Genomic DNA, 13,739 nt, shown 5'->3' with positions numbered 1-13,739 from the left:
ATCTCCAAAGATGTGTAGCTCCTCCCACCATTCCATGTACAGATTTTTCAGGGATAGGGAGAACTTGGCTCCCGCAGAAGCTCCGCACCTCTGGAGAGAGTGAACCCCGTCAAACATAAAATAATTGTGGCTAAGAAGATGATCTACTTCTGGTGTAGAAGACCCATATATGTTGATATGAAACTCAAGGGCTTGAAAGGCAAGATGATGGGGAATGGAAGAATACAACGACAACACGTCCATAGTCACCCAAGTGTAGTGGGGTTCCCACTGTAGGGGTTCCAGACTAGACAGCAGGTGAGTGGTGTCCCGCAAAAAACCCAGGAGACGGCGCACCAAAGTTTGGAGGCACAAGTCCACCCATTGTCCCAGGCGTTCACCTAAAGAGCCTATGCCTGCAACAATTGAGCAACCCTTCGGGTGAACATCCGGTTTATGAACCTTAGGCAGGTGATGAAATACGCGCATGCAGCTAATATGCGGTGCTGTTTTTTCTATGTGTTATAGGCACATTAAGAGGTCTTTATCGATGTATTGTATTGGTTTGTACCATTTTAAGATATGGATGTATGTCTCTTTAAGACTAAGGGCAACACCTATGGGTGTGCCTACTCACCTATATAAGCTGTGCAATGCATGTATTTGTAAGCTATGATTAAGGAGCCGTTTGCTCCGATATGGGTGAGCTTTTATCTGTTTGCCGTGATGCTGGATTAAAACAATTTTCTACTTTACGGAACCATCTGGTGCAGCGGGATCCTTTTCTGGTTGCAATATTCCTTTAGGCCGTTATAAATCCTGGACACCTGCATGATGGGAGCGAGCGGGCACGTCTTTCAGATGACGTAGGCGCAGACACGAGGGGAGAGGAATCCCTGCATTAGAATAGAGGACACTGGGGTCGTGAGCCGGTAACGGGGGATAGATCGGGGGAACGGAGGCTCACATGACTCAAACAAGGGAGCGGTAAGTGAGGGCTTACACCCTCCTAACCGCATACAATATCTTTTTTTCATACTGGTGGTATGGCTCTGGTATCCTTTAATCACAGAAATGTTTTGTCCTGCTTCATTCACTCTTAATATTTTGCCATCTCTACTACTAAGAGATATACTGGAGCGTCTTGTTGCATAGAGAGAGAGTATTTAATTCAGCAACTCGCCCCCCCTTGGCTTCCTGCCAACTCTTTATTTTATACTCCCCCTCTCCCCCCCCCCCCATTCTTTTTGTTCATGTAACTAATTGGGATAGTTCTAATTGTCTTTTGATTTGTAGGTTTTTCTTATATTACCCTTATAACGTTGTAATCTTTCTTTCAAATGAGATGAGTTAAGGCCCTAATTTTGTAGTGATAAAACTTCTTAGTTAATAGCTTTTCTTTCTCTTTTTTGTTAACGCTTTATATGTACAGTATACTTAAAAATGTGGTGTTAGGGATGATTTAAAGGGATATAGACTGGAATAATTAGGTTGATTCACAAACTTTTCTCATTAAATATCCCTCCATATCTATTTTTCACTAGTGTTGGGCCGAACAGTTCGCCTTGCGAACCTCTCTGGGCCTCTTACTACTTCCGGGTCGCAATGACCCGGAGTAGTACGCCTGCGCTGCCCGACGGAGCGCGTCCTAGATCGCGCTCCTGTTGCCGGGCACTCTCTGCGCATGAGCGTGACGTGACGTCACGCACATGCGCAGAGAGTGCCCGGCAACGGGAGCGCGATCTAGGACGCGCTCCGCCGGGCAGCGCAGGCGTACTACTTCGGGTCATTGCAACCCGGAAGTAGTAAGAGGCCCATGGATTTAGAGATGTTCGCCGGCGAACGGTTCGGGAACCGTTCGCCACATCTCTATTTTTCACCTTATTTTAAGCACCCAACAAACAGCATAGTACTTATCTTAAGGTGAGAAAAAATAAATTGAAAGGGAACCTAAACTGAGAAGGATATGGATTTTTAATTTTAAAATAATACCAGTTGCCTGACTCTCCTGCTGATCCTGTGTCTCTAATACTTTTAGCCACAGCCTCTCAACAAGCATGCAGATCAGTTGCTCTGACTGAAGTCAGACTGGATTAGGTGCATGTTTGTTTCAGGTGTGTGATTTAGCCACTACTGCAGCCAAAGGGATCAGTAGGACTGACAAGCAACTGGTATTGTTTAAAAGGATACATCCATATCCCTCTCATTTAAGGTTCCTTTTAAGTTACATTAATCAATAACCGCTTATTTTGAATGATTTTGTTGCTTGGAAATTCACAAAAAAATATGTTAAAGAAAAGGTGAAACTTACCAAACACACAATTGGAGAACCTCACTCCCAAACAGTTCTCTGCTGCTTTATAAAGCCTGCAGGCTGCTTATAAGCCAATGAGAAGTGCACACATAATACACCTAGCTTGCAGTGATAATCAAGCAAAAGCTGAGCAAGTCAGCCAATTAGTAGGAGAGGGCTTCAGTTGCATATAGACAATGGCTATATGACCAGCAGGGGGCACCAGCGTGCAGGATATTCCCTCTCATCTGCCCCCCTCCTAACTAAACTGCATGGGATACTACAATAATTAAAAACAATGGTGCATGAGCCAGCCTGGGGCCCCGGGAACTCTCACTGCCCGGGGCCCCAGAACCAGCATCTAACACCATATGTGAGCGCAGCCAAAACCTTGGAGCTACCACCTCCAAGGCCTGTCTCCTACTGCTCTAGAACTTACCAAACACACAATTGGAGAACCTCACTCCCAAACAGTTCTCTGCTGCTTAATAAAGCCTGCAGGCTGCTTATAAGCCAATGAGAAGTGCACACATAATACACCTAGCTTGCAGTGATAATCAAGCAAAAGCTGAGCAAGTCAGCCAATTAGTAGGAGAGGGCTTCAGTTGCATATAGACAATGGCTATATGACCAGCAGGGGGCACCAGCGTGCAGGATATTCCCTCTCATCTGCCCCCCTCATAACTAAACTGCATGGGATACTGCAATAATTAAAAACAATGGTGCATGAGCCAGCCTGGGGCCCCGGGAACTCTCACTGCCCGGGGCCCCAGAACCAGCATCTAACACCATATGTGAGCGCAGCCAAAACCTTGGAGCTGCCACCTCCAAGGCCTGTCTCCTACTGCTCTAAAACTTACCAAACACACAATTGGAGAACCTCACTCCCAAACAGTTCTCTGCTGCTTTATAAAGCCTGTAGGCTGCTTATAAGCCAATGAGAAGTGCACACATAATACACCTAGCTTGCAGTGATAATCAAGCAAAAGCTGAGCAAGTCAGCCAATTAGTAGGAGAGGGCTTCAGTTGCATATAGACTTGCTCAGCTTTTGCTTGATTATCATTAGTGATAAGTTTACCTACATTCAGTTAGAGCATACTTGTTAAACTCTGGCCCCTGGGCCAAAAATTTGGCCCTCAAGGGGTTTCCCAACTATGCATTAGGTTTGGCCCACTCTAGACCACGGGGGAAGCTATATTGGAGGTGAAACCCTAGATCACCAGGGAAGCCACATGGGGTAGGTAGGGGGAAGCACTAAACACTAGTGAACTGTGTAGGGGAGGGTGGGTGCCACTAGACACTAGGGAACTGTATAGGAGTTGGAGGGGAGTAATTGGACACCAGGGAACTTTATAAGGTGGCCAGTAGACATTGTGGTTGACCCGCGACTAGGTCCCAGTGTTCAATGTCGTCCCACTTTGTATTTGAGTTTGATGCCCCTGAGTTAGAGGATTAATTAAATTAAATAAATTATGTTATCTACAGTCCTCCCCTAAATGTTAACATGAGATTCATATCTTTGAAAATGATTGTAGAAAACTGGGTCTTGATGATCGATCACTCAATATAGAGTTGCACAATAGTAGGATTAGTTGACAAATTTACTTCTAATAAATATTATTCAATGTATCAGGTGTGGTAATATTCAGCACTGAGTTTTGTGGAAGTGGTATTGGTACATGGTGCAGATTCTGGTGGTGTTCTACGATACATACGACCAAATTCGGCCTGAAATTGATGGTATCATTAATCAGGCATGCTCTTGGTGGCACCGATTTTCATCGGATTATAATAATTAAATTGGATGTTTGATCGGCCACCAAGTCGCCTCATGTATGGCTAGATAGCTAGTGTTTTGGCTATAATAAAAAACAAATGCCAACTTTCACCAGCCTCCCCCATTTCATGAGTAAACAATTTAAGGTTGAGTTACTAAAGTGGAACAGGTTCTTCTGTTTTCTCTTTAATGTAATATTGTTTTAGTAAACAAATCCTGTATATGTATGACCAAGCAGTTCTGTATAATGTTTAAGTTAATTTAAATACCATATTAATGTAGAAATATATAAATGTTATGTTTTAATGGGTTGAGAGAAATTGATGGCATTATGCACATTAGATTTTTCCTGAGTGAATCATACATAGAAGTTAGTTTTTTTTCAAATCGGTCAGGACGATGGTCATGATGAAACTTGTCTACTGTTCCAAAACTCGTCTTCTTCAGTCAATCTTTTTCAAATATGGCATCTTGTTATTCATCCCCAGGGTATGTGTAATGAATAGTGACATGTGAGCTGCGGTGGATAGCAGTACCACCGCAGCTGCTTCTGGTTCTCTGCCTGCCAGTCTCCCTGCGCCTCGGGCGTCTAGCACGCCGAGGATGGGTGTGGGGAGTAATCGCATGTCGGCTGCGGTGGACGGTGGGTCCACTGCGGTCATTGCTGAGTCCCTGCCAGCTGGTTTTTCCGCGTCCCAGGCATCTAGTACGCCGAGGACGCGTGTCTCTGCTGTGCTCAGGGGCACATTAGCGCGTGCGCGCGCTCACCGTCAGGATCTTTATGCCAGGAGGAGGCGCGTCAGCTGACCAGCTGGTCGGCTGACGTCAGAGGGCACGCTCGCCGCTCCTGATTGGCCGAGGCTGGTGGGCGTGCCTTGGGGGTCTCTTCCGCATCTTAACCTGCCTGGCGTTCTATTAAGATCGCCAGGGAGGCTGCGGGAGGGTTTTTTTTTAATACAAAAAAAACTATTTCATGCAGCCAACTGAAAGTTGGCTGCATGAAAGCCCACTAGAGGGCGCTCCGGAGGCGTTCTTCCGATCGCCTCCGGCGCCCAGAGTAAACAAGGAAGGCCGCAATGAGCAGCCTTCCTTGTTTTGCTTACATCGTCGCCATAGCGACGAGCGGAGTGACGTCATCAACGTCAGCCGACGTCCTGACGTCAGCCGCCTCCGGTCCAGCCCTTAGCGCTGGGGGGACCCTCTTTCGCCGCTGCTCGCGGCGGATCGCCGCAGAGCGGCGGCGATCAGGCAGCACACGCGGCTGGCAAAGTGCCGGCTGCGTGTGCTGCTTTTTATTTGAGCTAAATCGGCCCAGCAGGGCCTGAGCGGCAGGCTCCGGCGGTACTGGACGAGCTGAGCTCGTCCAGACCGCCCAGCAGGTTAAGCTTCTCGGCTTCACTTGCAAGTTGTCTGCTGTCGTGAATACTTCGTGTTAGTGCTCAGACCTTAGTCAGTTCCATAGTGTGTTAGAACCAGCAGGAGCTGGGAATTCACACGAAGTTAGAATCGACTTGATAGCTTAATATTGTTAATTACTGTTATTATCTGTGTATGACTCTGGCTAGTTCTGACCAATCTTACTCTCAGTCATTCTGTACCTTTGCCTATCTGATCCTGTTGCCAACACCTAGCCTGATTACCGTTCTGTCTCCTGATTTTGTACCTCTGCTCATCTGACCTTGTTGCCAACTTTGCCTGATACTCGTTTCTGCCTCTGTCTGTCGATTCTGTACCTGACCTGTCTGTCTGTTGTCGATCTGATCTGTCTGACCATTCTACTCTCACCAGGGACCCCCTGTCTCTGGTGAGAGGTACAGTACGGGTAGTGCCCACCAGCTCCTCTGGTGAGGTAGTGCAAATATTGCCAGTACTACTGTTACACCAATCACCACACTTACTGCATTAAAGTGTGATTAGGTTTGTCACTTCTTAGTAGTATATTAGCATTGCTTAGCTAACACATCAGTATCTATATATCTGTATTATTGGTGATTCTGCAGATCATCATATAATCAGGTATATACAGTGGAGGAAATAATTATTTGACCCCTCACTGATTTTGTAAGTTTGTCCAATGACAAAGAAATGAAAAGTCTCAGAACAGTATCATTTCAATGGTAGGTTTATTTTAACAGTGGCAGATAGCACATCAAAAGGAAAATCGAAAAAATACCCTTAAATAAAAGATAGCAACTGATTTGCATTTCATTGAGTGAAATAAGTTTTTGAACCCTCTAACAATAAAAGACTTAATACTTAGTGGAAAAACCCTAGTTTGCAAGCACAGAGGTCAAACGTTTCTTGTAATTGATGACCAAGTGTGCACACATTTTAGGAGTAATGTTGGTCCACTCCTCTTTGCAGATCATCTCTAAATCCCTAAGGTTTCGAGGCTGTCTCTGTGCAACTCTGAGCTTGAGCTCCCTCCATAGGTTTTCTATTGTATTAAGGTCCGGAGACTGACTAGGCCACTCCATGACCTTAATGTGCTTCTTCTTGAGCCACTCCTTTGTTGCCTTTGCTGTATGTTTTGGGTCATTGTCGTGCTGGAACACCCATCCACGACCCATTTTCAGTTTCCTGGCAGAGGGAAGGAGGTTGTCGTTCAGGATTTCACGATACATGGCTCCGTCCATTTTCCCGTTAATGCGATTAAGTTGTCCTGTGCCCTTAGCAGAAAAACACCCCCAAAGCAAAATGTTTCCACCCCCATGCTTGACGGTGGGGACAGTGTTTTGGGGGTCATAGGCAGCATTTTTCTTCCTCCAAACACAGCAAGTTGAGTTAATGCCAAAGAGCTCTATTTTGGTCTCATCAGACCACAGCACCTTCTCCCAGTCACTCACAAAATCATTCAGGTGTTCATTGGCAAACTTCAGACGGGCCTGCACATGTGCCTTCTTGAGCAGGGGGACCTTGCGAGCCCTGCAGGATTTTAATCCATTGCGGTGTAATGTGTTTCCAATGGTTTTCTTGGTGACTGTGGTCCCTGCTAATTTGAGGTCATTCACTAACTCCTCCCATGTAGTTCTAGGATGCTTTTTCACCTTTCTCAGAACCATTGACACCCCACGAGGTGAGATCTTGCGTGGAGCCCCAGAGCGAGGTCGATTGATGGTCATTTTGTGCTCCTTCCATTTTCGAACAATCGCACCAACAGTTGTCACCTTCTCTCCCAGCTTCTTGCTAATGGTTTTGTAGCCCATTCCAGCCTTGTGCAGGTCTACAATTTTGTCTCTGACATCCTTGGACAGCTCTTTGGTCTTTCCCATGTTGGAGAGTTTGGAGTCTGCTTGATTGATTGATTCTGTGGACAGGTGTCTTTTATACAGGTGACTAGTTAAGACAGGTGTCCTTAATGAGGGTTAATTGAGTAGAAGTGTCTAACCACTCTGTGGGAGCCAGAACTCTTAATGGTTGGGGTAGGGGTTCAAAAACTTATTTCACTCAATGAAATGCAAATCAGTTGCTATCTTTTATTTAAGGTTATTTTTTCGATTTTCCGTTTGATGTCCTATCTGCCACTGTTAAAATAAACCTACCATTGAAATGATACTGTTCTGAGACTTTTCATTTCTTTTATTGGACAAACTTACAAAATCAGTGAGGGGTCAAATAATTATTTCCTCCACTGTATCTGTATTATAGGTAATACTGCAGATCACCTGATAATCAGAAACTTTGTTCTTGCTAGCACCAATCGTTACAGAACAGCAGACCAATAATGTCTATGGAAGCACTGTGCAGCCATGTTGAACTGTTAACCACGGTCGTTAACGGCCTAACCAACACGGTTAACGCTCAACAGACACAGATCAACCAGTTATCTGAAGTGGTACGGACCCTTCAGGCAACTAATGCACCAGTGCCATCCCCTGTGGTTATGGAACCTAGAATACCTCTCCCTGAAAAGTTTTCAGGGCATAGGTCGGATTTTCAGAATTTTAGGAACCTCTGCCTTTTCTATTTTGAGTTACGACCTACATCTTCAGAGTGAGAAAGCCAGAGAGTGACATTTATCAAAACTCTGTTATCCGGGTATTCGCAGACATGGGCTTACAGTCTTCCCACTGGTCATGAGGCCCTGACCTCTGTACAGCAATTTTTTAAAACCATGGCAATTATATAGGACGATCCTGATATCGCAGTGACCGCAGAAAGGAAACTTAAAACCCTCAGGCAGGGGCATAACACTGTCGAGGCATACGCTGCTGAGTTTAGAAGATGGGCTGTGTCGGCTAGGTGGGGACAGTTTGCTTTACTAGACTGTTTTTTGACAGGGTTATCTGATGCTGTGGCGGATCTTATGTTAAGTCATCCTGAGCCCAAAACCATTGACGACGCGATCTCATTGGCGGTTAAGATAGATCGCCGGGTCCGTTATCAGAGACAAACCCGAGGTAGACTCTCGGGGAGATCAATGCCTGTTGCCAGTTCCTCACCGTCTCCCTCTCCCTCTCTTCCCCGGGATGAGCCGATGCAGATCGGACATTCTAAATTGTTTGAGGTAGAGAGGAGTCGGAGACTAACTGAGGAACTTTGTCTGTACTGTGCAGAGAAGGGCCATGTGGTACAGAATTGCCGCAAGAAGGCGGAAAAACTCTGCTGCCTAGGTGTAGCTAGAGGTACTACCCTAGGCGAGCCTGTCTTACCTCTAAAAGAAAATCGTCTGCTGCTCCCGTGTTCTATTACCTGGGAGAATCGAGTCTTATCTACCCAGGCGTTCATAGACTCGGGCTCCGCAGCCAATTTCATAGACTCTGACTTTGCTATGAAATTGGGAGTTCCCATTGTTTCCCTAGACAGACAGATTTTTGTAACTGCAGTGGATGACTCTCCACTTCAGGGGAAACAACCTCTGTCACAGACTCCTGTATTATTATGCCAAGTGGGGGTACTTCATAAAGAACAAATACAGTTCTTTGTGCTCAAAATGGCTACTTCTACAGTGATTCTTGGTATGCCATGGCTACAACAACATTCCCCTCAGATTGACTGGAGTTCTGGTCAGCTATTAAGCTGGTCATCTCACTGTCATCATCATTGTCTGGAGAAAGTTGCTGTTTGTGCCACCAAGGTTCAGATGGAAGGATTGCCCGCACATTATAATGACTTCCTTGACGTCTTTTGTCCCAAAGCTGCAGATAAACGTCCGCTGCATAGAAGTTTTGACTGTGCTATTGAGTTGAGGTCAGGTTGTATGCCCCCTAGAGGCTATTTGTATAACTTGTCTGGCCCTGAGAAACTTGCTATGCAGGAGTACATTAAAGAGAATTTGGCTAAAGGGTTCATCCGTCCTTCACAGTATCCAGCCGGAGCGGGTTTCTTTTTTGTGCATAAGAAGGACGGTGGGCTTCGGCCATGTATTGATTACAGAGGGTTAAACAAAATTACTGTAAAGAGTCGTTATCCACTCCCTTTGATAGATGATTTGTTTTCCCAGGTTACTAATGCCAGTATCTTCTCCAAACTTGATCTCAGAGGGGCATACAACCTGGTCCGCATAAGGGAGGGTGACGAATGGAAGATGGCGTTCAACACGCCTGACGGGCACTACGAATATTTGGTTATGCCCTTCGGGTTATGTAACGCTCCAGCCGTCTTCCAAGAGTTGATCAATGAGGTCTTCCGGGAGGTTTTAGGGCGGTGTGTCATCGTTTACTTGGACGACATACTCATTTTTTCACCCAGTTTAGCTGAACACAGGGAACATGTGAAGTATGTGTTAAGAAAACTGAGACAGAACTCTCTATATGCAAAACTAGAGAAATGCCTCTTCGAACTTTCTTAAGTTCCCTTCTTGGGTTATGCTATTTCTACTGCTGGTCTCACCATGGACCCCAGTAAAGTATCTGCTGTACTGGAGTGGCCACAACCTTTGGGGTTGAAGGCACTCCAGAGGTTCCTTGGATTCGCCAATTACTATAGGAAGTTTATTAAAGGATTTTCCTCTGTGGTGTCACCCCTCACAGAACTTACCAAAAAGGGGGCAGTCACTTACAATTGGTCGGCGGAAGCACATGTTGCTTTTGCAACATTGAAGGAATTGTTCTGTTCCGCTCCCATTTTGCGGCATGTTGATATCAGTCTCCCCTTTATCGTGGAGGTGGATGCGTCTGAAGTAGGTGTTGGGGCTGTGCTGTCTCAACACTGAGGTCTTCAGGGCAGATTGCATCCGTGCGCTTTTTTTTCTTGGAAATTCTCTCTAGCCGAGAGAAACTACGATATTGGGAACCGCGAGCTCTTGGCGGTCAAACTCGCGTTTGAGGAATTGCGCCATTGGCTCGAAGGAGCAGAGCATACGATCATGGTCTATACAGACCATAAGAATTTAGAATATATTGAGAGGGGCAAGAGACTTAGTCCCCGACAAGCCCGTTGGTCCTTGTTTTTCTCGAGATTCAGGTTTGTCATTACTTACAAACCAGGAAGTAAAAACATCAAGGCAGACGCTCTGTCTAGATGTTTTGAGCCTGAGACAGTACAGCCACCAGCCCCGGAGAATATCCTGCCCGAGAAAGTTGTCATAGCGGCCACCGACACATTTGGAGGATTGGTTGTCTGCACTGAGTCCTTATCAAAGGGATATTCCGGAAGGGAAACCAGATGGGGTACTGTTGGTCCCTATGCATTTCCAGTTGCAGATTTTACAGTTGTTTCATGCACATAAGAATGCAGGACATCCTGGAGTGGCTAGAACGCAGGACTTGCTCGCTAGGTGTTTGTGGTGGCCGTCCCTAGTAACAGATTGTAAGGAGTTCGTCAGAGATTGTTCGGTTTTTGCCAGGAACAAACCTTTCAGACAGGCTCCGGTGGGCACACTTCAGTCTTTGCCAGTGCCTGAGCAACCGTGGACCCATTTGTCCATGGATTTCGTGGGTGAACTTCCTAGATCGGAGGGAAAAACTGTCATCTGGGTGGTAGTTGACAGATTCAGCAAAATGGCTCATTTTATTCCATTGGACGGACTCCCCTCAGCTGAGGAACTGGCGGATCTCTTCATCCATCACATTTTTAGGTTACATGGGATACCAGAAAATGTGGTGTCAGATAGGGGAGTCCAATTCGTGTCCAAGTTTTGGAAGGCATTTTGTCATCATCTAGGAATGAATTTGTCATTCTCCTCAGGCTACCACCCACAGACCAACGGGCAAACCGAGAGAGTCAATACGTCACTTGTGCAGTTCCTCAGGTGCTATGTGGCTGATGCTCAGTTGGAGTGGGCGAAATTCCTGCCACATGCGGAATTCGCACATAATAATCTGAAGAGTGCCTCTTCTGGTTTCTCCCCCTTTCAGGTGGTCTCAGGGAGATCGCCTAAGTTCTCTCCGTTTCCTGTGATGTCCTCTTCTCTCCCTGCTATGGAAGATTGGCAGAGATCTTTGAGGGACATCTGGGCTATGGTGAAAAGAAATTTGGAAAAGGCTTTTGTGACCCAGAAAAGACATGCTGATAAGAAGCGGTCTGCAGAATGGGAATTTGTTCCTGGGGATATGGTGTGGGTTTCTACACGGCACTTGGCGTTGAAACAGCCCTCAGCCAAGCTAGGCCCTAGGTTTATAGACCCATATCCGGTATCCAAGAAAGTTAACAATGTGACCTATGTGATTGCTCTGCCTTCCAGTATGAGATGTGGGAAGTCTTGTCATGTGTCTCTTTTGAAGCCTGCAGTGCATGTGGATTCCTCTCCTCTCCCCTCCCCGTGGTGATTGATGGAGAACCCGAGTATGAGATTGAGCAGATATTAGATTCTCATAGGGTGCGCAACTCTATTCAGTATCTGGTGCACTGGAAGGGGTATGAGCCTGAGGAGAGATCTTGGGTGCCAGCTCATCGCATGCATGCTGAGGAATTAAGGCAACGTTTTCATGAACTACACCCTGAGAAACCGTGTGGTACGTGTCCGGAGTCCACGCCTCAAGGGGGGGGGGTACTGTAATGAATAGTGACATGTCAGCTGTGGTGGATAGCAGTACCACCGCAGCTGCTTCTGGTTCTCTGCCTGCCAGTCTCCCTGCGCCTCGGGCATCTAGCACGCCGAGGACGGGTGTAGGGACTAATTGCATGTTGGCTGCGGTGGATGGTGGGTCCACCGCGGTCCTTGCTGGGTTCCTGCCTGCTGGTTTTTCCGCGTCCCAGGCGTCTAGTACGCCGAGGACGTGTGTCTCTGCTGTGCTCAGGGGCACATTAGCGCACATGCGCGTGCTCACCGTCAGGATCTTTATGCCAGGAGGAGGCGCGTCAGCTGACCGGCTGACGTCAGAGGGCACGCTCGCCGCTCCTGATTGGCCGAGGCTGGTGGGCGTGCCTTGGGGGTCTCCTCCGCTTCTTAAGCCTCTCGGCTTCACTTGCAAGTTGTCTGCTGTCGTGAATACTTTGTGTTAGCGCTCAGACCTTAGTCAGTTCCATACTGTGTTAGAACCAGCCGGAGCTGGGAATTCACACTAAGTTAGAATCGACTTGATAGCTTAATATTGTTAATTACTGTTATTATTTGTGTATGACTCTGGCTAGTTCTGACCAATCTTACTCTCAGTGATTCTGTACCTTTGCCTATCTGATCCTGTTGCCAAAACCTAGCCTGATTACCGTTCTGTCTCTGTCTCCTGATTTTGTACCTCTGCTCATCTGACCTTGTTGCCAACTTTGCCTGATACTCGTTTCTGCCTCTGTCTGTCGATTCTGTACCTGACCTGTCTGTCTGTTGTCGATCTGATCTGTCTGACCATTCTACTCTCACCAGGGACCCCCTGTCTCTGGTGAGAGGTACAGTACGGGTAGTGCCCACCAGCTCGTCTGGTGAAGCAGTGCAAATACTGCCAGTACTACTGTTACACCAATCACCACACTTAGTGCTTTGAAGTGTGATTAGGTTTGTCACTTCTTAGTAGTATATTAGCATTGCTTAGCTAACACATCAGTATCTATATATCTGTATTATTGGTGATTCTGCAGATCATCATATAATCAGGTATATATCTGTATTATAGGTGATACTGCAGATCACCTGATAATCAGAAACTTTGTTCTTGCTAGCACCAATCTTTACAGTCTGCCATCCTGTTTTCCAAATATATTCTGCTGAGACCAAAATAAGTGTTCTTGCCAATTAACAGTAGTTGATATAGTACAGTTTTTTTTATAAAAGCAACTTGGTCTTCATACTATCAGCAGTTCTCTATGCAGGTTGACCCAGTCAAAGAACACTTAGTCTGGTATCAGTAGTACTTCTATTTTGTTCACCAAAAGAATATTTAGTATATAGATATATTTTACTAATCATTAGTGTGCTTCCTTTTTGTGTTACCTTTAGGTTGTTACTTGATCAGGAAGTATCTCTGAAAAGTCTTCGGTTCTTCACCATGGAGAATGATGGAGGGTGTCTGTTTGTATCTCCTATGGATAAAGAGTTGGTCCAAGCTCAAAGGCAGGTGGGAAAAATATATTAGAGGCTAAATCAGATCATGTAGGATTTAGAATAATTGCTATAACAAATAGTCATTAATTGTCCATTCCTTAAAAACTATGCTTTGGTGGCCCAGTGTGGTATAGCAGCAGTCTATTTAGGAGATACTTATTGCAGCTGCTGGCTGCTGCAGAAAGGATCTCATGGACAAACCCTGTAAGCTCATATGCTTTCCGGTTATCTTATGCTTGATACTTTGCCATGTATCTACCACCCCCTAAGG

General features: G+C 46.0%; 1 protein-coding gene across 1 annotated transcript in view; it reads left to right on the top strand.

The window, feature by feature from the left end:
- Positions 1-13,739, top strand: part of FAAH2 (fatty acid amide hydrolase 2) — an 89,288-nt gene that overhangs the window by 55,922 nt on the left and 19,627 nt on the right. The window contains exon 6 of the mRNA XM_068248090.1: positions 13,364-13,481. Coding sequence (XP_068104191.1) covers positions 13,364-13,481 — 118 coding nt within the window. The remainder of the gene's footprint in view (positions 1-13,363; positions 13,482-13,739) is intronic.

Source organism: Hyperolius riggenbachi, chromosome 8, assembly GCF_040937935.1.
Source record: "Hyperolius riggenbachi isolate aHypRig1 chromosome 8, aHypRig1.pri, whole genome shotgun sequence".
Lineage (NCBI taxonomy): Eukaryota > Metazoa > Chordata > Amphibia > Anura > Hyperoliidae > Hyperolius > Hyperolius riggenbachi.
The sequence above is the reverse complement of the archived record's forward strand: the minus strand, read 5'-3'. Positions and strand labels throughout refer to the sequence as shown.